Source organism: Orbicella faveolata, unplaced genomic scaffold (genome assembly GCF_042242905.1).
Source record: "Orbicella faveolata isolate gen_17 unplaced genomic scaffold, um_ofav_v1 contig_47, whole genome shotgun sequence".
Classification (NCBI taxonomy): Eukaryota; Metazoa; Cnidaria; class Anthozoa; order Scleractinia; family Merulinidae; genus Orbicella; species Orbicella faveolata.
The window spans coordinates 22,714,476-22,739,682 of NW_028301577.1; the positions used below are offsets into that span (position 1 = coordinate 22,714,476).

At 39.5% G+C, this 25,207-nt stretch overlaps 4 protein-coding genes and 3 pseudogenes across 4 annotated transcripts; 4 read left to right on the top strand and 3 right to left on the bottom strand.

The window, feature by feature from the left end:
- Window positions 1–90: 90 nt before the first annotated feature.
- Window positions 91–2,201, bottom strand: LOC149097663 (adenosine receptor A2b-like; annotated as a pseudogene).
- A 743-nt stretch (window positions 2,202–2,944) lies between these two features.
- LOC110045472 (uncharacterized) lies at window positions 2,945–15,166 on the bottom strand. Its single transcript, XM_020751081.2, has 3 exons — window positions 14,963–15,166; window positions 4,895–5,260; window positions 2,945–4,136 (listed from the first exon to the last, which is right to left on the bottom strand). The coding sequence occupies exons 2-3, from the start codon at window positions 5,250–5,252 to the stop codon at window positions 3,307–3,309; spliced, it is 1,188 nt and encodes a 395-aa protein (XP_020606740.2). The 5' UTR covers window positions 5,253–5,260; window positions 14,963–15,166; the 3' UTR covers window positions 2,945–3,306.
- LOC149097664 (uncharacterized) lies at window positions 5,403–6,413 on the bottom strand (annotated as a pseudogene).
- LOC110045501 (beta-1 adrenergic receptor-like) lies at window positions 6,958–8,232 on the top strand. The gene has a single exon (XM_020751104.2). The coding sequence runs from the start codon at window positions 6,958–6,960 to the stop codon at window positions 7,978–7,980; it is 1,023 nt and encodes a 340-aa protein (XP_020606763.2). The 3' UTR covers window positions 7,981–8,232.
- On the top strand, window positions 12,374–13,703 carry LOC110045500 (adenosine receptor A1-like). The gene has a single exon (XM_020751103.2). The coding sequence runs from the start codon at window positions 12,374–12,376 to the stop codon at window positions 13,541–13,543; it is 1,170 nt and encodes a 389-aa protein (XP_020606762.2). The 3' UTR covers window positions 13,544–13,703.
- Window positions 15,167–16,522: 1,356 nt separating the features above from the next.
- Window positions 16,523–19,687, top strand: LOC110045582 (small ribosomal subunit protein eS12-like). Its single transcript, XM_020751185.2, has 6 exons — window positions 16,523–16,582; window positions 16,696–16,738; window positions 16,843–16,974; window positions 18,055–18,157; window positions 19,066–19,167; window positions 19,567–19,687. The coding sequence occupies exons 2-6, from the start codon at window positions 16,722–16,724 to the stop codon at window positions 19,633–19,635; spliced, it is 423 nt and encodes a 140-aa protein (XP_020606844.1). The 5' UTR covers window positions 16,523–16,582; window positions 16,696–16,721; the 3' UTR covers window positions 19,636–19,687.
- Window positions 19,688–23,169: 3,482 nt separating this feature from the next.
- LOC149097665 (melanocyte-stimulating hormone receptor-like) lies at window positions 23,170–24,886 on the top strand (annotated as a pseudogene).
- Window positions 24,887–25,207: the final 321 nt, after the last annotated feature.

Here is a 25,207-nt window from a genome sequence, read left to right on the forward strand (position 1 = left end):
CACCTTTTTTCTCATCATTAAACTATTGAAATTTAGAAACAAGCTGTGATCGTTTACCAAATACGGAAGATTTTATGTATTTATGTCCGGTCATAGAAACACGAGCGGAACTGAGCAGTTGGGAGAATAAAAAATGCTGTGCTAACACAAATTGTAGGGAATGTTTCCACAGCTTTTACAAGTTTCCCTTCGAATTCTTTCCGAGTTCTTCAAAACGTTCAGGCAAACAAAAGCAGATCTAAGTTTTTCTTTTTCCCAAAGACAATAAGTGAATCTCCAGTGAAACATGCCTACAACGGCAATTGCTTCTGTAAAGATGTTAAATGTTCCACAACTCTACTGAAATACTTACTTATTACATCCGCTAAAACGCTATACAGGTTTTATTATCACGTTGCGGTTCAGTTGTTCGATAATATTTTGTGTTGAGCCAGCATTTCAGTGTTATCATTATTGCAATTGTTCACATTTCCTTGCTCCGTGTTTTGCTGAGCTCTTTCTTGTCTTTGTCGTGCTTGTCCCACAGCGTTGTTTGATCCGAACACTCGCATTCGCATCTCAATTTCTTCCGCTTCAGCAATGTTTGTAGTTCTACAAGTTAACTCAACAAACGCTACGCGAAACTGTCTCATTCTTACCGAGTAAACAATTGGATTTAGAAACGAGTTTAGTATTACCAGCCACACGGCTGAATAGATACATGCATACGCTGTTTGTATCGACATGATACTGCGAACGTTTATAAGAATAACTCTAAAGACGCACACAGGTATATAACAGATGAAAAGCAATGAAACCATGATAGCTGTTAGCTTAAAAGCCTTTTTGTCTTTCAGAATTTTCTGCCTTGCCTCTTCCGTAACTTGCTGAGTTGAAAGTTGCTTTTCGTGTCGTCGAACTTCACGGTAGACCGTGATTTGGCAGAAAATGATAAAGGCAATATACAGGCCAGTAAATACATTAGTGATGAGAAAAAATACATTCCTGTCAATAATAAGAGGAATGTGCAGAATAAGCGAACATAACCAGGCCAGCGCAGAACAAGTTAGCAAACGAGCCTCCGTGACTAGTGCGGTATTGTACGAGAAAGTGCGCTTCATGAGTAGATATCTTTCCCCACATATTAAGGCAAGGTGGATAAGGGACGTATCTCGCAGAACACTCGTGAAATGTTGTGTGATCTTTTGAAATACACACGATTTAGTCGTGATCTTCCCTTGTACGATAATTATCACAGACGCTATGAACATGGGTTGAACAATCACACCCACCATCAAATCGGTGGTGGCCAAACACGCGAGTAGTATGTTAGACTTGATGGCTCTCATTCGGGATTTTGTCTTCACAGCCACTATAACCAACGTGTTTAAGGCAGCAGTGAAAGGAAATGTGACGATGCTGATTACTGCGAGGAAAATAAGAAAGACAGAAGATGGCGGCGGTCCTCCCAGTGTAATGTAGACTGTGCATCCAGGCGGTAACATCCTTTGGCTTGGAAGGCTTTCATTCATTGCTTCTCCCTTTTAGTTGATACACTGTTCTTTTGAATTCCGTGAGCGACTCTCTCTCCTGCCTGCTCAGTTGAAACTGGCTTCTCATTATTTACTTGTCTTGTCAAGTTTAAACTTTTCACCTGGCATTTTCCCGTTTTTGATTTCATGTTTCAATTTGTCACTGTCTGTATTTGCATTTTTGTTTTGTTTCATAGTTTTATCTCTACCGTAGAATAAATTCAATAATACTTATGAAGGCTTTTTTTAAAGTGAGGCAACTTTTTTCTATGAACGCCGCTATCGTAATGAATCGTCCATTATTCCAGTTTTAATCAAGATGCTTTAGCAACGAATGAAGTGAGAACGCAGAATCAAAACTTGTTTTAAGCCCGCAATCAGCGAACAATTTCACAAGTGTTCGTGGACTTGTTTGCATATGGTGGAAGAGAGAACTGCTTTTTAAACAGGGCTGAATGAACTCCCTTCAGTGTTGAACTGTTATCTTAATATCTGAAGCATCTGGGTATCTGAATATCTCAAATAGTTCTTTTGTCAGTAGAACTGAATTATTGCACTTTTAACAGCTGCTAAAACCTGAAGGATCTCCCGAGCGAAGTGTCAATCGGATGATCGAGGATAACATAGTAAGGCAGGTGCCGAAGGAGAAAGAAAGAAAAGCTGCTTGCATACTTGAGAATACTAGCTAATGCACAAACTTTTCACAGGAATAATAAAACGGGGTGTGGATAACAATCCCGAGGAGATCGATGTGAAAGCTTCCTTTTCTATTCCAATTTAGTATAAATCTACTAGCGTTCTATTACGAATGCCGTTCTCTCATTGGCTACGCTACTCACTGTCTATTCTGTGACAGACAGTGAATAGCGTAGCAGTGTGCGCTTGTTAACAAAATGACGGTCGCTTCGTGGCGTTTTCGAAGGGTCTGCGAAGGGGATTTAGATAAAGGTTTGAATGACTGGTAGATTTAACCTAAAACAATGAGATTATTCGCTCTCGATTTCTATGCGTGATAGCTGACTCGATAGAAATCTCGAGCTCATAATCCAATTGCTTAATAGAAAGCGTTAAAGAAAGCAAACCTTTCAGAAAATTTATCTCACCCTGGTTGAAAAATAAACTTTGTAGATCCTTCTTCGAAATCTAGTGATTTCTGGTTTACTTTATATTTCATATATGGCCAGTTTTCACATTACAGATTCAATTTCACGTATTTTTAAGTCTTTGGACACATGTGGAACACAGCTTCTGAGCAAACATAATTTTTGCCATGTTTGACGGGATTTTGAGAGAACAAGTCACTTCATTTTGGTAAAGGCAAAAGGGTACACAAAATGCACAAATGTCAAAAATACGGTAAAGAACCTGGGACCCGTTTCTCAAAGGTTCCGAAATGTTTTCGTACCCGGAAAGCCGTTGCAAAGTCTAAAACCTTATGATTACAGAGCTGTTTTATTCACATATTCTTAATATGAACAAAGGTTCTCTTCATAAAAGTTTCAGGCGTATACACCTCTCGGTTTTTTGGGTACAGATTATCTAAAAATGGCTTTGCGGGCCCGAAAAGTTTCCGGGGCTTTCGAGAAACGGGCCTCTGATGGCGGTTACTACTGTGTTCCACACTAATTAGTAACTGGCTCTATAAGACAAAGCGGTAAAAACAATAAATACAAACAGACTGTATGTTGCACCTTTTTGCGACAGCATTATCTACAGCTAAGATTATTACGATTTATGTTACATGAGAACTAAGCTTTCTATCAAGCAGAAAACAAGAGTTAGTACGAAGTTAGTTTTATTTGATCAGCGTGATTATCACTTTACCATCTCCTCGTCTTACTCCTTCACAATTTTCTTGTCTAGTGCCACCGTTAAACGAACCTCCACCCCCGGCGACAGTTCCCTTATGTTCTTTTGCTTCTACTCCCCCACCGGAGAATCCCCCTCCTCCCCCGGGGTATGTAGTGGCGGCTCCTCCGCCACCAAAGCCGCCGTTCGACCCGGTTTGGCCTACCCCTCCCTTACCGCCATTGATGAAACTCTTTCCCCCTTCACTAGTAACGGAGGATTCCCCGTCTCCTTGAAGACCCCCTCCCCCCGAACCCTGAATATTGTCCTTCTTTACTGGACACAAATTGCCTCCGGATCCATCGTACCCTCCGTGACGAGTTCCATTTTCCGTCTTTTGGCCGTGATCTCCGTTAAAAGAAACATATGCAGATTCGAATACTGCTCCCCCACCTCCACCCCCAGCAATAACAAGTGGTTTGTTGCCTTCTTTGACGACGAATGTACCTCCACCCCCACCCCCAGGAATAGCAACGACGGAATTTCCAAGTATTCCTTCCTGTGCTACGAGAATTTTCAACTTTTCTCCTGCGCTTAGTTTGAAGAACCCTTTAATTCTCGCGCCTTTCCCTCCAAGCAGCCGACCCAGTCCGCTGCTCGACGCGCCTGACGCGCCCCAGGCCTCCACACTATACTTTCCTGTAGCTGGGACTCTCCATATTTGGATACCGTCCTCTAGTTGGACTTTACCCTCCAATGGAGTACCTTGGTAGCCGGATGTATTGGTTGGACCTTCATGGCCCTTGGCACCGAGGGAAGTAAAGGTCACCAGTACGTCTGAGACGAAAAAAAGCTTAATATTAGCTACTTGAAATCAAAAAATGAATTCTCAACATATCAGGTACACGGAAGTTTGTTACTAATAAAAGAATATCTAAATACTGCAGGTAGCCTGATATCTGCTGATGAGTTAAAAAAATCAATTATCCGGTTTGATGTAAGTGACGTAATGATTTACGTGGTGTAGTGTACACTCGGTAGCACTCGTGCGACAATTAGAAAATCTTCGAGTTCTACAATGATTTGACCATATCGACAATCGGTCTCCACGACTATTTCTAAGAGGTGATTAAAATTTTGTTCGTTTCTTTGCTTTATTTATTTATTTATTTATTTATTTATTTATTTTGCAATTTATGAAAATATTTACAAAAGTATAAATGAATAAGGCAAGGAAGCCCAGGGAAACCAATAAGGCTAATGTAAAGGGATACCTTTAAGATACCTAAGATTTAACAAATAATAAAAATGCTGTCATCAGTACACAAAATCTTGATAATTTAGGATAAAAAGTAGCTAAGCAAGGCTAAATGCGCAAATGCGCAAAAGCAAGGGAAGAAAAAACAAGCGGAAAAAAGTACACACGACCACCGAAAAGTAAATGAGAATAAGAGAAGAGAATATACTTATAAAAATAAGAGAAGTAAATATACTTATAAAAAGAAAGTTGACTTAAGTTTAGAAGTGAACACAGCAATACTAGAGACATTTTGAATTTCAGTGCTGAGAGAATATCCTTATAAACTAACACATACCACGAACAACGCTTTCTGAGAAAAACTTCTTTTGGATAGGAGCTGTCTGCCCGTACAACCATCCTGCTCCCTCTGTGAGACCGTCATCAAAGTATCCAGCGGCCTTACTTGAAAGTTCACAGAGTCCTTGGTTCTTGGATGAGAGTTTAAAATTAAATGAACGACATCGTTCTTTCCTCAAGCAACGGTGTGCACACGAAAGGGAGTTGGCAGTTTGAAGACGCTGCATTAAGTGACCTTTTAAAAGGTAGTTCTCCCTTGCAGATACTATGGACTCCACAAGCTTACATGAAGTAGGTGTTGATAGTAACGAGATGACTATAAGTGTGAACGCGAGATCAAGGTGTACGGTGGCCATGTCTGTAACTGAATCACACACTTAAATTAATTCTTTCTGTTAAATTGAATCATGGTCAATAAGCCTGCGCCGCCATGCATATTCCAACCGCGAGGAGCTTGGGGAGAACTCCTGCCGGTTCCCTTTGGGGCTCAGGTCCCGACTCATGCAGAACAATAAGCTGGCCTTGTTATTAAATTTAGTAAGGAAAACTCTCCAATTCATGGCATAAAGATTTTATAGAAGCAACGAGGCGATGATAGCTGTCAGTTGAAAATTCTTTTTGTCTTTCAGAATTTTCTGCCTTGCCTCTTCCGTAACTTGCTGAGTTGAAAGTTGCTTTTCGTGTCGTCGAACTTCACGGTTGACCGTGATTTGGCAGAAAATGATAAAGGCAATACTCAGGCCAGTAAATACATTATTGGTGAGGGAAAATAATTGCTGTCCATAAAAAGAGGACTGTGCGGAATAAGCGAAAATAACCAGGCAAGCGCGGATCAAGTTAGCAAACGAGCCTCCGTGACTAGTGCGGTATTGCACGAGAAAGTGTGCTTCATGGCTAGACATCTTTCCCCACTTATTAAGGCAAGGTGGATAAGAGAGGTATCACATAGAACACTCGTGAAATATTATGGGATACTTTGTAATGCACACGATCTAGTCGTGATCTTTCCTTGTACGATAATTATGAACATGGGTTGAACAATCACACCCACCATCAAATCGGTGGTGGCCAAACACGTGAGTAGTATACAAGTGAACATATGAAATATCATATAATTATTTGAACTGCGGAGAAAGATATTTTTGATATTTGATAATTTTTCTATCATGTCTTCACACGAATAGTATGTTACACTTGATGGCTCTCATTCAGGATTTATAGTTTTGACTTCCATTACAACCAATGCGTATAAGGCGGTGCTGACAAGAAATGTGACGATGCTGATTACTGCGAGGAAAATAAGAAGGGATTTGAGTTCAGTGGCAGAAGATGGCGGTGGTCCTTCCAGTGTAAAGTAGATTCCGCATCCAAGCGGTAACATCCCTTGGCTTGGAAGGCTTTCATTCATTGCTTCTGTCTTTTGGTTGTCCTCACCTGATTCAGATTATCTTTCTCTTTCCTGCCTGCTTCAATAAAACTGAACACCAAGATAATTCTGGTCGGCAGCTAACCGCCTAATTTGCAGTTCTTCAAACAAAGGAAGATGAAGCGACCCAATTAACTCTCGTCATCGAAAACTGAAAGCTTCAGCATTCACTTGAGGCTAGTTAATAAACTTTCGTCCGAGGAAAAGAGAAAAAAAAGTTTTTCGTGCGTTAACTATAGCTGGATACTCGAAGGAAATAAGTCATGTGAATTTACTAACTGCCAATTTCCGTTGGGCCATAACGCTTACGATAGGATTCTCAACATACGATTTACTCGTGGAAAGCATCTTTGTTAAATTGCTTGGCATCAGCTGTATGTTCAAGTGGAATTCCGGTTTTGGAGACCAATAATACTTAAAGTTAATGTTAACACTTACAACCAACTTCAAAATATGATACAATAGCCTACTTACTGCCATGCAGATGCAAATTCTAGTCGATAAAATAGTCATAAATTGGACATATTTGAAACACAAGCAAATTAGCTGTGAAAACCGTCCAAACGAACAACTTTCTAATTTTTAGAGCAACACGAGAAAGGAAAAACATTCGAGTTAATCTAGAAAACGTTAACATGAATTACACCGCAATCAACATCACATCAGTCAGTTGTGGTTCACTCCCATATTTTCCTATACCATCTGCCGAGAGACTTTCTCCCGAGCTTCGCGCTGTATTCATCTTCAAAATCGCCGTTAACGCTATAAGCTGTCCTTTGGTCGTTTTGCTGAACACCTTGGTGATGGCGGCAGTGAAAACTAACCGTCGACTTCGCAGCAAATCTAACGTATCACTTGCCTGTTTAGCCACAACTGACCTTATTGTGGGACTTGTTGTTCAACCTTTGCAAATCGCTCACCATAGTTTTGTGCTCAAAGGTGAGACTGGCATAATTTGCAGCACGCTTGCCACAATAAGAGTAGCTGTTACAACAAGGTGCACCATAACTTCGCTTTACCACTTCGTTTTATTGAGTGCAGAACGTTATATTGCTATAAAACACTCTTTCGCATACGAGAACCTTGTAACTGAAGTTCGTATCATCACAGCCTCTGGTCTTGCGTGGGCTGCCGCGATGATCGTTCCGGCGGAAGACTTCTGGCCACCGAAGATACAATATGTGGCAATATTAGCTGTTGTTATTATGCAGTTTATCTCCATTGTGTTAGTCGTTTATTTTAATGTTTCTGTATACAGGGAGGTCCGCCGCAACGAAAAACAAATTATCGCTAATCAAGTTTCCGTAGAAGTGAAGGAGAAGTTACTCAAGAATAAGAAAGCTTTTTACTGCACAATTATTGTACTGCTCACAGTTTTCCTGTGTTATTTCCCGGCAAATAGCAGCACTGTCATTCTGATATCCTTGGAAGAGAGCATCGCTGTTAATGTAAGAAATGTCATATTTCATCTTCTTTCCTTATTGCCCGTATTGAATTCGTTGTTTAATCCACTGATTTACGCTGTTAGAATAAGATACTTTCGCGTAGCTTTCATTCAGTTCTTGTTGAGGAAAACTATCGTACAAGCCGAGCAGCTTGAAAGGAATATTTTTGGACCAAAACAAGTTCGAGTTGCAAATGTAGCGACTGCTGAATAGGAAGGAAACACGGTTAGCCGAGAAGGTTAAGTGGAACAAGGAAATGAGATATTGAACCGATAATGGCAACTTATGGAGACACTGTCGGAACATAACTATGAAGAAAACGGTTCATGCAGAAAAGTCGATTCCAAAGTCGACGTCATTCTCACTTCACGGTGTCAGATTAGGTCGTGGAGTTTTAAAAAATCTTTAGTAAAAACTCTGTATTGAAGAATATCTGATCAAGTGGAAAACGCGGAAAAGAAATTCAAAAAATCAAAAATAAACATACCAGCTTATATGACGGCTAGTAAGAAAGAAATTGGATTAGAAATCAAAGATCACTGCGGTGTATAACAAAATTAACTGTTGGTAAACATAAATTATATACACAAGCCGCCTTGAAGCGTAAATCGTAACCAATGGAAAACAGATCTAATCAGTAAGTCAAAATGTAAGTTAGCGTCGCGAGTTGTAATTTAGAGGAAGATCAGTCGAAGAGGACGTCGTTAAATTTTAAACACGTTAATTTTAATCTCAGCTTTAAATTGTGTTACACCCTATCTGAGTGTTTTACACAAGTGTTTGTGGACATGTGTATATGGGATGGAAGAGAAAAATGCTTTCCTCAGCCTTAATGACAAATTATGAATAAATTAACAGCCCCGAAAAAATCCTTCAACGTAAGGGGTGGCCCATTTGACCAAAAACCTGCAAGCACACTTGTACCAAAAAAATCATGCACACGACCATTGCTGAGAAAAATTCATGCACGTTCAGTGAAGAAACTGAGAATATAAAATCATGCATAGAAATGACCGAGAAAACATTCCTAGAGAATGAAAGGGTTAAAGGATCAAAAGTTCAATGGCGCACCACTAAAATTGTTATTTTGACATAGCAAATTTGCACTCTGAACAGCTGCCTAATAATTCCGGGGGAATGAGTCCTCTGGGAGTTATTCAGTTGATTGTCAATTGAGTGATCGAAAATGGTTTTGACTCTGAATATAAATAAATAGGAAAAAGAATTCAGGTTTACCTCAAAGGGACGTTGTCACCATTTTTAGCATGATTCTGGAAATCCCAAAAACATATATCGATCATTGGAAGCTGAACAATAATGGTTTAATTTTGTAGAGCAGTACTCGACAAATGATTAAAACCCATTAGGAAGTGAGGATGGCTAACGATGGCGAGGATGGAAAATGACTGTACTGACATGGATTTTTGAAAAAGCGTCAGGATGTCAGTTTTTCAAAGGTTCAAGTTTGGCTCGAAAATCGCTGAAATTTTGCAAAAATGTTCCTGCAGTGTGGACTTTCTTCAAGAAATTGCTTTTAATCATTTAGTTTGAGCTAATTAAGATCTTATTAAATAAATTTAGGGACCATTTCTTGAATTTATAACAGTTTTAAGCAAACATATCATGGGTGTCCCTCTAATTCATAGAAAATGAATGATGATCCGAGAATGTTCATAATTGTGTCAAAATTAAGACAACAATAGGCGAAACTAGCCATCTCAGACTAGAATATGCACATAAGGTGGCTCTCAAGTACAGTGTTGATAACAATGAAGAGGCTAGAGACGAAACAAAAAGAAATACTCAAGAGAAAAGGCAAAGATTTGAGTCCTCTGTTAAGGGAAGGTGTCAGGCGTTTGATGTAATATGCCTCTTTGTGCAGGAGAAGATTTGAATTGCTGTCGCAGTCTAATACTGTGGAGTTGTCTCTGACTAATTGTGCAAAGTATTCTTTGTTACAAGATTCAAGTGGAAGAGTTTAAGGTATCCGGTAGATTACACAAATTTCGCATGAAAATTAATTGTTCACCGAGTGTGCAAATGTTTGTATATTGCACTTTCTTTTGCAGAGATAGTCTTTGTTGTCCTACTTGGAATACGACAATTCATTTGTTCAACTCTTCGAGAAGCCATGAGACGGTTTGACTGACTGTTCGAGGAATGTGCCGGAAAAATTGAAAGCTGATAGGGAATATGATAGTGATTTTCTGACGGAAATAAACCCAGTGATATAGATTAATTCACTCGACCCACTTGACAGACATTGAAAATAAATTTCCGCAATTCCTCAGTTTCTATTTCCGTGTCTGTATTTTTTTTTTTTTTTTTTTTTTTTTTTTTTTTTTTTTGCGTTTTTAACAAAAACCTGAGAACTTTTAGCCTGCGGTGCAGCTGGATGTGTCACAAACGCCTCGATAACCGGTAGCGTAGACTGCTTGTTACGCAGGTAAGAATCTTATGCCACCCAAATTTTAAGCCAAAAGGTGACTAGTTCAATATGTTGTGATAAAAATAAACTCTGTCGAAATTAAAAATCGATAAAAATTTCGTTTGAAATGGTAATTGGGTAAGATCTAGCCATTTATCATTGTTTTATCATGAATTTAGAAGCCTATAAAAAGACATTTTGTAATGTCGATTAAACTGAATTCTGAGCTCAGTGCACGTGATCGAGCTTTGTTAAATAGCTGCCATTGTGACAGGAGAGCTGCCTTGTTCCTCAAACTCGTATCGATTCATTTGTAAAGTAATTTACATTCCTGTCTCTGAAATTCCCCCTCATATCGACCCAGTAAAGAAAAATTATCAGTCAGTCACTACGTAGAATGATTGCCGATCTATTCATGATTAGCGAAATCAATTTGCTGTGGAAATAGCTGATGGCTTAAACGATATGATCTGTGTCTTAAAAACTATTCACCGTGATTAACCACTGTATAGTGAAGAGGCAAGATACCGTAAAATTCCGGTTCAGTATTAACACTCCGGTTTACAACCTCCCCCTCGGTTACAAGCCCCCTTCCCGGTTATACCCCCCAAAATGTATTCTGGTTACAAGCCTCTGCGGATGTAAGTCCCCTTTCACTTTGTAAAGATACTTCATACAACGACCTCTGTTCTTCGGTTCCTTGTTTGCTTCAGCTTTTGCTTTGTGTTTCTTTTTTTCAAGTGACATAAAAAATATATTTTTATAGTGCTGGATTTTGATTTCATCAGTATTTCGAAATGTTTTCTTATACCGGACACGAAGAAGCTCAGCAAAATAAGCAAATGTGAATAACACTAACAGTCAATTGTCTTCTCCGCCCTTCTGCAGATAGAGGACTCTTACGTACTTCCTTAACCGTGCAGGCTGCAAGGGCGGAGAGTGGAGAGAAGAGAAAGAAAGCGCGGATGATAAATATACCAGAATCCATGCAGTGCGTCGTTGTCCGATCTAGATCACTTGGGGCAAATCTTTTTTGTTTGTTTGATTGTGGTGCTGTGGAAACTGGTGGTGGCAAGGATCACTCAGTTTTCATCTCTAAGGATCGCAACGACCAACGATCGTAGAAACTATTTTTACAATCGTAATCAAGTTGTGGGACTGATTTACACGAAACAATTGACGTGTTCCCGGTATTGGACTGGAACTAGCTTGCAACTGAGGCTAATGCGAGGAGTCTTTTCAAACACAAATGACTTAATCTGTCTAATCTCTTTTTAATGATATTCTCCTGCTTGAGCCTCCATTGCAAGCTGTTCGGGTCCAATAATACGAATATGGCCTACTCGTAAGTGTGTCGTAAGCGTGCCACCATTGACAAACTTGAACTATTCGCCAGCTTCAAGAAATCATTCCTGACCAGCTTTTTTATCTTGTACTAGCAATCACACCGCGATTGCTGAGAATCAACAAGGAACGATTTTTATTACAATTAACTTACAATTTGTGTCGGCCATCATGACAGATTCATTGTGCCTGTTGATTTTTTTTTCGGTTCAATGCTTATAATGGAGGCTGCAAATGGATGTTGTTAACGAGGCCGACGCGCTTTTAGGTCCCCAATTGTGCAATAATCTCGATCATTGGCCAAAAATGCCACGTTTTGAAGCAGTCAAGACTGATTTTCCGGTTATGTCTTGATTTCTTTTGCTTTTTAATCTACAATCCATTTAAAACGTCGTACTGCTGTAGAGTGTGGGTCAAGAAACTCAGACTCCATTTGTCTCTTCCATTTTTCCGAACCCAATTAAGACGCCACATTTTTTTATAAATTTCGGAGCTTTGCTCTATCTATACTCCGTTGAATCAAAGAAACTAAAATGACTTGGTTTCTAAAAATCTTGAATTTTAGACGTGTTTCTGTCCACGATGTACCTCCGTTTTCTTAAGAGCTGTTGACGTCAAAAGCGGCAACTGCAATTCATAGCCAAAAAGAACAACTTTTAAAGCCGATTCATTGTTTTGCTCGGCGCTAAAAGCAATAATTGAACTGTGAACCAAAACTTGAAAACACCAGGTGAAAATTAAAAAATTAACAAGGGAAGCATAATGTAGATATTCAAATCAGCGCTATATAAGCAATGAAAGTTGAGAGAAATTTTCACTGGAAGATCTAGAGCGATGAACGAAAGCAGGCCAACCCTCGAGATAATACCGCCTAAATGCAGTATTTATATTTTATTGGGAGGAACACTGCCACCCTCTGCCACTGAAGTCAAAGCCCTTCTTATTTTCTTTGCAGTAATCAGCATCGTCACATTTCCTTTAACTGCCGCCTTAAACGTCTTGGTTATAATAGCCTTGAAAACAAATTCCCAAATGAGAGCCAGCAAGTCGTGTACACTTCTCGCGAGTTTGGCCACAACCGATTTGATGGTGGGTGTGATTGTTCAACCCATGTTCACAGCGTTAATGATAACCATAGTTCGAGGAGAGACAACAACTAAAACGTGTACACTGCAAAAAGTCGTCCAATTTTTCACGAGTGTTCTGTGTGATACTTCTCTGATCCACCTTGCCTTAATAAGTGGGGAAAGATATCTAGCCATGAAGTACACTTTTTCGTACAATACCGGACTAGTCACGGAGGCTCGTTTGCTAACTTGTTCTGCACTGGCCTGGTTATTTTCCCTTATTCTACACATTCCTCTTATTATTGACAGGAATTTATTTTTCATCATCAATAACACATTTGTACTCCTAACTCTCGCCATCATTGTTTTCTGCCAAATCACCGTCTGTCGTGAAGTTCGACGACACGAAAAGCAACTTTCAACTCAGCAAGTTACGGAAGAGGCAAGGCAGAAATTTCTGAAAGACAAAAAGGCTTTTAAACTGACAGCTATCATCGTTTCATTGCTTTTCATCTGTTACATACCTGTGTGCGTCTTTAGAGTTATTCTTATAAACGTTCGCAGTATCATGTCTATACAGACAGCGTATGCATGTTTCTTTTCAGCCGTGTGGGTGGTAATAATGAACTCGTTCCTAAATCCAATTGTTTACTCGGTCAGAATGAGACAGTTTCGCGTAGCGTTTGTTGATTTGAGGTGTAGACTGACTACAAACATTGCTGAAGCGGAAGAAATTGAGATGGAAGTGTTTGGATCGCATAACGCCGTAGGACAAGCAGGACAAGGACGCGAAGGAGCGCAGCAACACGCAGAGCAAGGAAATGTGAACAACACTAACGATGGCAACGATGAAATGCTGTATCAACAGGAAAATCATATCGAACAGCTAAGCGACAACTCGATCATAAAACCTGTACACCGCCGCCATACTATATAAATCGCGCAATGAATTTAATTAATAGACATTATAAATAGTTTCTTAACGTTGCATTATTTAAATACTTATGTGTTCGCTCCAACTAGTGTGAAAAATAAATGGAATTTTTAGCCTCGTTCCCAGTGCATGATCTATCCTTACTTCGTGACGTCAGGAGTTGGCCGCGAAAAACACTGAAGGGAATGGTACCAAAATCAATTGCTTAGAGAGAATGTTTTGCTTTCTCAGAAGATCTCCTCGCACCATCATTTTTCTTTCAGTATTTTACATCATTGTGGGAGGCGCGGTGGCCTCATGGTTAGTGCGCTCGTCTCCGGATCGAGCGGTTCGGGTTCGAGCCCTGGTCGGGGACATTGTGTTGTGTTCTTGAGCAAGACACTTTACTCTCACAGTGCCTCTCTCCACCCAGGTGTATAAATGGGTACCGGCGAACTTAATGCTGGAGGTAACCCTGCGATGGACTAGCATCCCATCCAGGGGGGAGTAGAAATACTCCTAGTCGCTTCATGCTACAGAAACCGGGATAAGCTCCGGCCTGATGGGCCACTTGGCTCGTATGCAGACTTTACCTATTTTACATCATTGGTTGGTGTATTAAACAACTTCTTTCTGTCTAATGTGTTATCCGCTGTAGGTATTTTCTCTATTTCGGTTTGGCCTTTTTTATCAGCCCCCTTTCCGAGGGCGAAACTACCCTTCCATTTCCTACCCTCGTCTAAACTTCCTTTTTTTTATCAGCGAAGTGGCAGTGGGATTTGAATGTTGAGTGCCTCTTTCCTCAATAAAATGGCAGTCTACAAAATACGAGACAGGAAAAAAGTACCTGTCGATGAGTTTCTATAAATATAATTGAGAGTAACAATAATTCGTAATTATTATGACTATGACATTAAGATCAAAAGGAGGCGAGACAAATCACTTACTATCTTTGGTCTAGAATAAAAACTACTTAAAGGAGCTTAGTCACGTTATTTTAAGTTATTTTAGCTGGGTACAAAATTGTACCTTTAAATTGAAGAAAAATTGAAAATAGTAGTTTACTGAGATAGAAAAACACCAAAGAGGTTTTACAAGAACTTAAAGGAAGGATGGTCAAGGATGGAGAAGATTAACACGGATTACAAACGACGAACTTGAAAAATTTAGGCTTACTTTTCAAGATGCGTAAACCGTGACTTAGTTCCTTTAACATATCATATCATCTAGATTGTTAGCCTTTACAAAACGGAATACAAGATGACGACAGAGCGACCTATCTATGTTAAAAATGTGCTTAAACTCCCGAAAGATTATTTCGGTAAATTACTAGTTTAAGCAAACGTTATTTTCTTTGCCTAATAGCGAAATGATATTGTAGAACAATCGCAGAACAATTTTAGTGAAGTTTACTTAAATCAGAACTTCCCTATTGTTGCTTACCTTGGTTTTATTTCCAATTCTCCGTCGACCAGTCGATTGTTTTTCTCACTGAAAAACTTCCCAATAATTTGTTTCTCAATATATTTTTTCGAGGATCTTCATTTCAAAAGTACTGATACAATTCAGAATTACTGAACAGCTCATTTTTTCTAGTTTCCTCTGATTGACCTTGAAAAGGCTTTTCTGCCTTGAACTACCTTTTTAAGAAAGCTCCGTCAGTTGTAAAGCAAACAAAAGTGGGGCAAACACTTATCGACAGTTTTATGAAATTACCAAAAAACTGACAGCCTTGTTTATACAAACATAGAAACAGCAAACTAAATCGACGAATCCAGGCCACAAAATATTGGGCGTTTATCACAAAGGGAAATGCTCAAATGTCCCAGTAAGTCGACACGAAGATTTAAATTTTTCTACGTAAAAGCTTTGAATAGTAATTATTTCATTCCCTGATTTGTAAATGATGAAGCTTTTTCTCGTATATTCCGTGATCCTTCTCAGTTACTGACTGAATCTTATCACAAACGTCAAAAACTTTTAAAAGGGTATGTGCACATGTAGGCCGGTGTATAATTGATCGGGGCATCTTCAGGAAAATAGACCATTAAGCTGCAAAATAATAGCTCCTTTGACTAGACTCAGCACATTTTCCTTCCTTCAAAAAAATTTAGCTTGTATATAATATATTAATTGACGCAGAAACCCATGTTATTCTGATAGAATCCATGACTCTTACTTTTTTTTTACAGGTAGCGTCATTCTGAGAGTGATCAGACATTTGCACGGCACGAAAGAATGATATTTCGCAATTACTTACGAAAATTTTGTTTCAATTTCATTACTCCCCGAAATTCCAAAGGCTAAGCAAACCAAGATTAACAGAAGTTTGTTCTTGATTCCTTCTGAATCGATAACTCGGAAAATGTATCTTGGGAACACCTTTCTTTTAGTATTTACTTTGGTGATCTTAATATTTCCCGGGTCCTGGTTTATTTACCTTCAGATATATTATTAGTTGATTATTACCAACAGTCTGCATAATCAGCTGCGTAAACATGCTTAGTTTTTAAATTAATTTGACGAGGGCCGACCGAGGGAACACTTATGCCTAATTATGCCTTGTGACGACCGTTTCGGAAGTCAGAGAAGCTTCTCGAGACCAAGAGTTTATCATGATAGTCACTTGTCGAGACACACCAGTGGCGGATCTAGGGAAGGGGTCCGGGGGGTCCGGACCCTCCCCCACCCACAGAAGGAAGAAAAGCCGACAGAGCAAGCAAAACAAAACCGCCCCATCCCCCCCCCCCCCGCCACCCCTCCTCCCTTAGCTCAAGGTCTGGATCTGTCGCTGCACACTGTGGAAACTGATTAAAAGAGAAAACTGTATTTCAAGATGCGCCAGTTTCTCATGCCCAACTAAGATTTATGTAAAAGTTCTCTGAAAAGTTATGAGCATGCCTGCCTGTTTTTGCCTACCTGTCTGTGTGATTCCCCAATTTTGCGTCCGTTCCGGTTTTTAGAGGACTGGTAACTAGGCACCAACTCAAACAATACCACGTGACTACCTTCCCTCGGCCTCTTTTCAGGAACAAGAAATAGAAACAGCAGAGTGCACATCATGTAGGAGAAATATCTCTTGAAATCTCTTGCATCATGGCACAAATCTTAGTAAATTTAGTAGGAAATGGGAGATTTAAGCTTTACTCTTCTATTTCAATTTTTCTTCTCAACAGTAAGGAGGTCCGCTCTGATTAAAATCATGTCTGACGCGGAAGGGTACGTATAATGTTCACGTGAACCTTTTGTTTTATCGTGAGAACTTTTTCTCGGGTTTAAAGAAATTTCTCTCATCCATGTTATTTCTGTGGTTTTATTCATAGAGATGATGTGCCTACAACAACCAGTGTTGGCGAAATGGACGTAAACACCGCTCTTCAAGAAATCTTGAAGACTGCCCTGGTCCATGATGGTCTTGCCCGTGGTTTACACGAAGCAGCTAAGGCTCTGGACAGGTATTTCATTTCGTTACTTTTGTAGATCGTGTAATCGTTGTTATATCGTCAGTTGTTCGCATGTTTCCAATCGATTGCGTCTTGTTCTTTGGAGTGGGGGATGGGGAGGCGTTGTTAAACTTGTTACATGTAATGAACCTCTGTGGGTTGCCCTAGCGGTCAACCAGAACCCAGTCAGACTTCAAGTTGGAGAGAGGGACTGTGAGAATTAAAGCCTGGTTCACACTTGTGAATTTAGCGCAAGTTTATTATAAAGTACAAGCATGAGGACAAGGAAATGCTAGTGTGCAGCGAGGTGAAATAAGCCCAAGAGAAAGAAACATTGTCCTTTTTCTTGTGCTTACTCTTACGCTTATTTCACTTCTTATTTCTACAAATGGGAACTGGCGTGAAATAAGCGCAAGTATAAGCCCAAGAATAATTCAACCAATTGCATATTGTTTCTCCACTGACATAATGCACACTGCACTTACATATGTCTATGGTGTAAACATTCCTGTGCTTGTGATCACTTTTGTTTGGGGTGGTGTATGGTCCTTCAAACACCCTGAGTCTCACAAAATTTTCATTGAATTTCACAGGTCTCACAGTCTCATATTTTAGCAATTATGTGCATCTCACAGGTTTGATTTTGTCACGAACCTGTTTCGGAGTCTTGATTACTTTGCAAGGCTAAGAGATTGTTGAAGTCCTGATTTGTTTATTTGTTTGTTTTATAAATGACATCTGAACTTCTTAGAGTCTGAATGTCATGGAGTCTAAATGTCTTGTACACTCCAAAGTCCCAGTCTTGCAATATAAAAAGTCAAAATGTCTTCGGCTCTGAAAAAAAAAATGGCATTTACCATTCACCAGTTCCCGTTTTTGGGCATAACTTGAAGTTTTTACCAGGCTTCTAGATGCTAACCCAGCAGCCTTATATTTAGCATGTTGACTCGGGATAGAGTAGTGTGGTTCCAATGTGTGATATGTTTTGCCAAGATTTATTTCTCTCACAGTGCCTCTCCCTCCTCTGTTGTATGAGGTACCTGTGTGCAGTGTTAGTGTTTAAATATTGTACTTTAATTTTTCACATGTTAGGCGTCAGGCTCATCTTTGCATCTTGGCCAACAACTGTGATGAGCCAATGTATGTGAAGCTTGTTGAAGCCCTATGTGCTGAACATGGCATCCATCTTTTAAAGGTTAGCTTGCAGACTTTTGTTTATTATTGTTATTCAATATACAAGTCCAAGTGCAACCCAGGATGTGAAAATTGTGTCCATTGCTCAGATGTCTAATTTGGAATCTTGAATGCTGGTTTATTCCAAGACATTGTGTTACTGTTATACAGTTCAATGTCTACTTTAAAACATGGTCTGCAATTGGCCAGAATCCTCGCTTTCCAGTAAAAATATATCAAAAACATGTCAGCCATACATACATTCATACATTTTGATTCAACATCTTACAATAGTTGCAGTGTCATGTTGTTGCCAAATGAAAGCAATGTAACTAAAACTAAAATTTAAAAACGTTCTCTGATTAAAATAGTCTAAAATTACGAGCTTTTGATTGCCAGTCAGCAGTCTTTGACAAATAGTGAATAAAAAGCACAATCACTGAAATGTATGCAGTAAAAAGTGTGAAATAGAAAAAAATTAGAACAAGAACAAAAAGATTCTTGTGAGGAAATAAAATGCTAAAATGAGGTTCATAAAAGTAGAACATTGTCTAGGTAATGGTTTTGAGTCATTGCCCAATTCAATTGTAATTGTGGTATGCTTGGATTACAATGTGCTAGAATGTTCTGTGCAATTTGTCAAATGCTGGAAATGTTTGATGAAAGTGTGATTTCATTCAAGCTTTCATCCTGTTGTCTCAACAGGATGGCAAAGCAGTTGAAGCCTCCAAATGAAATGAGAATGTATCACGTGACTTGCCTCAAAACTGTACACTCCCTTAGGCAAACAGCATTTGCTAACTCAAAAACACAAACTAACATGAACCCATTTGACCCATTCAATTCATTTGAGGGTCTCGAGTGAAAAATGTTTTGAGAACCTGTTTGAACGTTCTTGCCATAATATATGTTGTTCTGATTATGATCCAGGTTGATGACAACAAGAAACTTGGAGAATGGGCCGGTCTCTGCAAGATAGACAAAGAAGGGAAAGCCAGGAAAGTTGTTAGCTGCAGTTGTGTGGCTGTGAAGGTTAGATATTGTTCTTGTCTCAAAGGGTAACCTTGCCTGTATTAGGATTTTCTCTAAATACTTAAAATTATACTGTACACTGAATTCACCAGATCATGTTTAAACTCTAATCCAACACAACTTTCAACTGCTTATGAGGACTAAAATGACAGCTTTGCCACGTAAGTGGATATTTTGCCGCATTTGTCATAATAAAACTAACCACATTTGAACCACCGTTCCACTGTGCCATTCTATGATGAAGAAAAGGACTCCCTCTTCTGACATACCGTGAGGATATGTCCATCACCGGAATCGATATAGAGAATTCTGAGGTGGCACCGGCAAATCAAAGAGATCTTTCACGATATGTGTATTTCTTTTATGTTGACAAGTGTCCTTTCTTTACCATTGGTACAGGATTATGGAAAAGAAGGCCAAGCTCATGATGTCCTGATGCAGTATTTTAAGTCCAAACGTGGCACCTAAATATGGCATTGACTTGTTTGTTTGCCAAATGAATAAAAAAATGTTGATTTGATTTGGTGTGAATGAGTGCAGTATCCACAAGTCCTTTATTTCTGATGCCAGAGCAGACAACTGAAAAATTTTGCCAGGTTGTAATAATTGTATTTTGCTCTGAAAGAGAGAGTAGGACCTCCTTTCCGTCCTATTGTTTCTTCCACAGGAACCTATAGTTATTACATCCTTTGTTTTTCAAGTGATGTCAAATTAAATGAGAGATTGCAAACCCCAGGCAGCATGGCCGAGTGGTTAGGGCGCCGGACTTGAAATCTGGAGGTCACGGGTTAAAGTTCCGCTCTAACCACTTAGCTGGAGTTGTTACTCGGTAGACCCTAGTTCAACTCCTTGGTTATGCTCGTAAATAGCCAACTGGTCTGCCTCCTGCCAGTTGGGATTTTTAACCATGTTATGTTCATTTGCATTATTTATTTCATCGTTTGGTTTCATTGGCCCTGAAAAGCCCCATTGGGGGAGTGGTCAATTAAGATATTTATTTATTTATTTCCTAGGCTTCAAGCAGTCTTATCTACAAAGGGGGTCTGTGTGTTGCCAACTTAACATGCATTTATTAGAAATGTGCTTAAATAAGTCCAGAACAGAAAAGTCCAGGAACACTTGAGCTTCAAAAAGGAAATTCATTGAGGGTCTTATGTCCCCATGCAGCTTCTTGACTCCTTGGAGAGGCAGTGTGGCGGAAATTGTAATATGAGGATTAAAGAGGGCCCCAAGTTTATTAGCTTTGGCCATTTAATGTAAACACTCTTTAAATAAAGTCTTGAGTTACTTCCGGGCCCCATGGCAAATTGACAGGCTGTGAGAATGATTTTGCCCGCCTGGTCTGATCATCTAGAGGAAAGCTTTTATAAAAAAAAACGTTCACTTCAAGAACATTTGCCTGTTTGTGAAAACCAGTTGCCCTCATGCTAAAAACACTAATGAAACCGATGCTAATATTTTAAACCAAGTTCAATCAAGTGGTTATGGTTTTTAAGAGAAAAACAAGAATTATGAAGCATACAAAAAAGTTGTTTATGTAATAAGCATCTCTTTAAAACAGAAAATTAACCTTAACATGGTCCAAATATTTTTGTTTAGAAATGTTTGTTGGAATGTTGAGACATAATAATCGGGAATTTTGATTGCAGTTTTCAAACTTTTCAGAGAGGTTTTCTTTTTATGTTTTTTGTCCTTCAGTTTTGAGTTTAAACAATAATATTTCAAACTACACAAAACCTAAGCAATGAAGAAAAATTCGTGATTCTTCATTTAACTTTTGATCCTGGGTTAGCGTTAACCGGCTTCCGAACAACCCAGCCCAGACGTTGAGGTGAGCTGTTTTGTCTCCTCTCTTACGCTGTGTTCTGCAGTCTTCTCTCCAAGCGAGAGACAAAAGTTATTGGATGCAGCGTTCTATATATATACAATGCTGATCCCTTAATCAGAGAGTCCCAGCTACAGGAAAGTATGCCGCAGAGGCCTGGGGCGCGTCAGGCGTGTCGATGGTCGGCTGCTTAGAGAGAAAGGTGCGAGAATTAAAGATTTAGCGACGACGAAAAGTTAAAAATTCTCGTGGCACGGGAAGGAATAGTTGAAAATTCCATTGCAGCTATTCCTGGGATAGCTGGAGCTGTGGGTGGTGGTACACTCGCCATCAAAGAAGGCAACAAACCGCTTGTTATCTCCGTGGATTGGAACGTGCGGGAGCAGCTTTCGAATCTGCAAATGTTTCTTTTAACGGAGATCACGGCCAAAATACGGAAAATGGAACACGTCAAGGAGGGTACAATGGATCCGGAGGCAATTTGTGTCCAGTAAAGAAGGACAATATTTAGGGCTCGGGGGGAGGGGGTTTTCAAGGAGACGGGGAATCTTCTGTAACTTGTAAAGAAGAAAAGAACGTCACGGATGGCGGTAAGGGAGGGGCAGGTGTCCAACGGCGGCTTTGATGCCGGGGCAGCCACCACCACATACTCGGGAGAGGAGGGGAATTCTCCGGCCGGAGAATAGAAGCATAAGAACATCAGGGAATTTTCTGCGGGGGTGGAGGTTCGTTTAACGGTGGCACCAGACAAGAAAATTATGAAGGAGTAAGACAAGGAGATGGTAAAGTGATAATCAGGTTGATCAAATGAAACTAACTTCGACTTCATACTAAATCTTGTTTTTTGTTTGATTAAAAAGCCTGGTTCCCACTGAACATAAATCGTAATAATCTTAGCTGTAAATACTGCTGTGGTCTTTTGTCTTTATCAAAATAAAGTGACTTGGTTTCTGAAAATCCTGTCAAATCGCGGAAATTGTGATTGGCCAAAGGCTGTGTTCCATATGTGTCCAAAGGCTTAAAAAATCGTGAAACTAAATCGATGTGAAAACTCCAAGCAATATCACCAGAAACCACTAGTTTTCAGAGTAGGGTGTACGAAGTTTATTTTTCATCAAAGGTGAGATGATTTTTGAAAACGTTTGTTTTCTTAGACGCCTTTCTGCATAAGAATAGAAAAGCAAACTTCAAATAGATCTCGGGTAATAGATCACCCCGTTTAATTATTGCAGCTAGTCTTCTCAAAAAAGCAACCTCCCCTTTCTTTCTCCTTCAAGGCCTGTTACTATTTTATCCTCGATCATTCAGTTGGCACTTCGCTCGGGATATCTTCAGTTTTTAGCAGCTGTTAAAAGTGCAATAAATAAACAATAGCCTCCATTTGGCACGAAAATATGCTCGGATATTTGTCCGCGAACATTATCTGTTCCGAAAAGCGAACAGTTTTCCGAAAGCGTAGCTCGAGGAAAACTGTGAGCTTTGTGGAACAGATGATATCTGAGGACAAATATGCGAGCATATTTTCGCCCCAAATAGAGGCTATTGTGTTTATTAACCTTCAAATATTTTTCGCAACACGCACGGTTTTGAAAATTGGGGGAAATAAGTCGGATATTCCCCAGCTTTGGCTGGAGAATATTCAGTCACGTGACGCATTTAGACCAATGGTGCGCGAGCGAAAATATTTGATGGATTATAATTTCTCCTGACAAAAGAACTATTTGAGATATTCAGATATGCAGATATTTCAGCTATGCAGATAACAATTCAACGCTGAGGGGAATTCATTCAGCGCTGTTTTAGTTCACAACGTGAAACTTAGCAGTTCCATATAGTATCTCTTCCACCATATGAGAACATGTCCACAGACACTTGTAAAATGTTCACTGATTGGTTTAAGAAAAGTTTTGATTTTGCGTTCTCACTACATTCGTTGTTAAAGCATCTTGACTAAAATTGAAATAATGGACGATTCACTACGATAGCGGCGTTTGTAACAAAAAAAGTTCCTATTCCCTCATTTCAAAAAAAGAATTAAATATAATTGTTGAATTTATTCTACCGTAAAGATAATTATAAAACAATGAAACACAACAAATATGCAAACAGAGATAGTGACCAATTGAAACACGAAATCAAAACTGGAAAATGCCATGTGAAAAGTTAAAACTTAACAAAACAAGCAAATAACGAGAAGCTAATTTCAACTGAGCAGGCAGGAGAGAGAGAGGTTCACGGAATTCAAAAGTTCAGTGTATCATCTAAAAAAGAGAAGCAATGAACGAAAGTCTTCCAAGCCAAGGGATGTTACCGCCTGGATGCACAGTCTACATTACACTGGGAGGACGGCCGCCATCTTCTGCCACTGAACTCAAAGTCCTTCTTACTACCGAAACAGGTAGACTGTTAATTCAGAGACGCGCGAAACAGTTGCCGTTGTCGAGAAACGTAATTGAATTAAGCCCACGTGGTCTAAAACTGACGCCAAATAGGTAAGCGCGCGTGATCACATTCCTTCACGTTCCTACACACTCAAATTTATCCCCGTTCGATTTGCATAAGATCATCGCAAGTCGCCACCTCATTCTCGTCCGTCGTTATCACTTCACATCGATCTTCGGGAAAAGAAATGTTATAAAAAAACTTTTATCTCTATCATGTTGCACTACTAAGTAACAATCAGAGCGAAAGATCGACGACCGGATCATGAGAAGAAGCGCGCGGGAAAAACTCAGGCTGGAAGAACTGAGCCACAGACTGCGCGAAGGACGGTGCTCACGTGCGTTTGACAACTGTTTCGCGCGTCTCCGAAAAAACACTCTACCTGTTTCGGTAGTATTTTCCTCGCAGTGATCAGCATCGTCACATTTCCTTTCACCGCTGCCTTAAACACGTTGGTTATAGTGGCTGTGAAAACAAAATCCCGAATGAGAGCCATCAAGTCTAACATACTACTCGCGTGTTTGGCCACCACCGATTTGATGGTGGGTGTGATTGTTCAACCTATGTTCATAGCGTCAGTGATAATTATCGTACAAGGAAAGATCATGACTAGATCGTGTGCATTACAAAATATGACACAACTTTTCACGAGTGTTCTGTGTGATACTTCTCTTATCCACCTTGCCTTAATAAGTGGGGAAAGATATCTGGTCATGAAGCGCACTTTCTCGTACAATACCGGACTAGTCACGGAAGCGAGTTTGCTGACTTGTTCTGCACTGGCCTGGTTATTTTCGCTTATTCTGCACGCAACCGTTCTAACTGAGAACAAAACTATATTTTTTCTCACAAATAATTTATTTATCGGCCTGTGTGTTGCCTTTATTATTATCTGCCAAATCACGGTCTACCGTGAAGTTCGCCGACACGAAAAGCAGCTTTCAACACAGCAAGTTACGGAAGAGGCAAGGCAGAAATTTCTGAAAGACGAAAAGGCTTTTAAACTGACAGCTATCATCGTTTCTTTGCTTTTCATCTGTTATATACCTGTGTGCGTCTTTAGAGTTATTCTTTTAAACTTTCGCAATATCATGTCTGTACAAACAATGTATGCATGTTTCTTTACAGCCGTGTGGCTGGTAATACAGAACTCCTTCCTAAATCCAGTTGTTTACTCGGTCAGAATGAGACAGTTTCGAGTAGCGTTTATTGAGTTAACTTGTCAGTAGAAGTACAAACTTTGCTGAAGCGGAAGAAATTGAGATGCGAGTGTTGGGATCACACAACGTTGTAGGACAAGCAGGACAAGAAGGAGCTCAGCAAAACACGGAGGAAGGAAATGTGAACAACTGAACTGCAATAATGAGTGAAGTGCTGCATCAACACAAAATATTATCGGACAACTGAACTGCAACTTCATAATAAAACCTGTACAGCGTTGGTGTATAGTAAGTAACCTGAAAAAAGAATCCAATTTGTTGACAGTATGAATATAGGACATCTCACCAGCACTAAAAAGAAAAACAAATTAAAATTAAGACTCGATGAAAAAAATGTGTAAGTCAGTAGACTTGTGAAAGAATCAGCAACTTTTATACAGAAACAATTATCGTTGGAGGTATGTTTCACTGCAGATTCACTTATTGTCTTTGGGAAAAAGAAAAACATATCTATGCTTTTGTTTGGCATTGTTAGGAAAATGAATTTTGTGTTACTCAAAAGCGCGAAGTTAAAGTGATTCAAAATACAGAATTTTCGCAAAATCGCGGAACG

What these genes read in the sequence shown, in the direction of transcription:
- LOC110045582 (XM_020751185.2), top strand. An exon ending in GCAGCTAAGGCTCTGGACAG is followed by an intron (nt 16,975 to 18,054) that starts GTATTTCATTTC and finishes TTCACATGTTAG; the next exon opens with GCGTCAGGCTCATCTTTGCA. An exon ending in GCAGTTGTGTGGCTGTGAAG is followed by an intron (nt 19,168 to 19,566) that starts GTTAGATATTGT and finishes CCATTGGTACAG; the next exon opens with GATTATGGAAAAGAAGGCCA.
- LOC110045472 (XM_020751081.2), bottom strand. Translation starts at nt 5,252, where the DNA reads ATGGCCACCGTACACCTTGATCTCGCGTTCACACTTATAGTCATCTCG. An exon ending in CTCAGAAAGCGTTGTTCGTG is followed by an intron (nt 4,137 to 4,894) that starts GTATGTGTTAGT and finishes TTTTCGTCTCAG; the next exon opens with ACGTACTGGTGACCTTTACT.
- LOC110045501 (XM_020751104.2), top strand. Translation starts at nt 6,958, where the DNA reads ATGAATTACACCGCAATCAACATCACATCAGTCAGTTGTGGTTCACTC.
- LOC110045500 (XM_020751103.2), top strand. Translation starts at nt 12,374, where the DNA reads ATGAACGAAAGCAGGCCAACCCTCGAGATAATACCGCCTAAATGCAGT.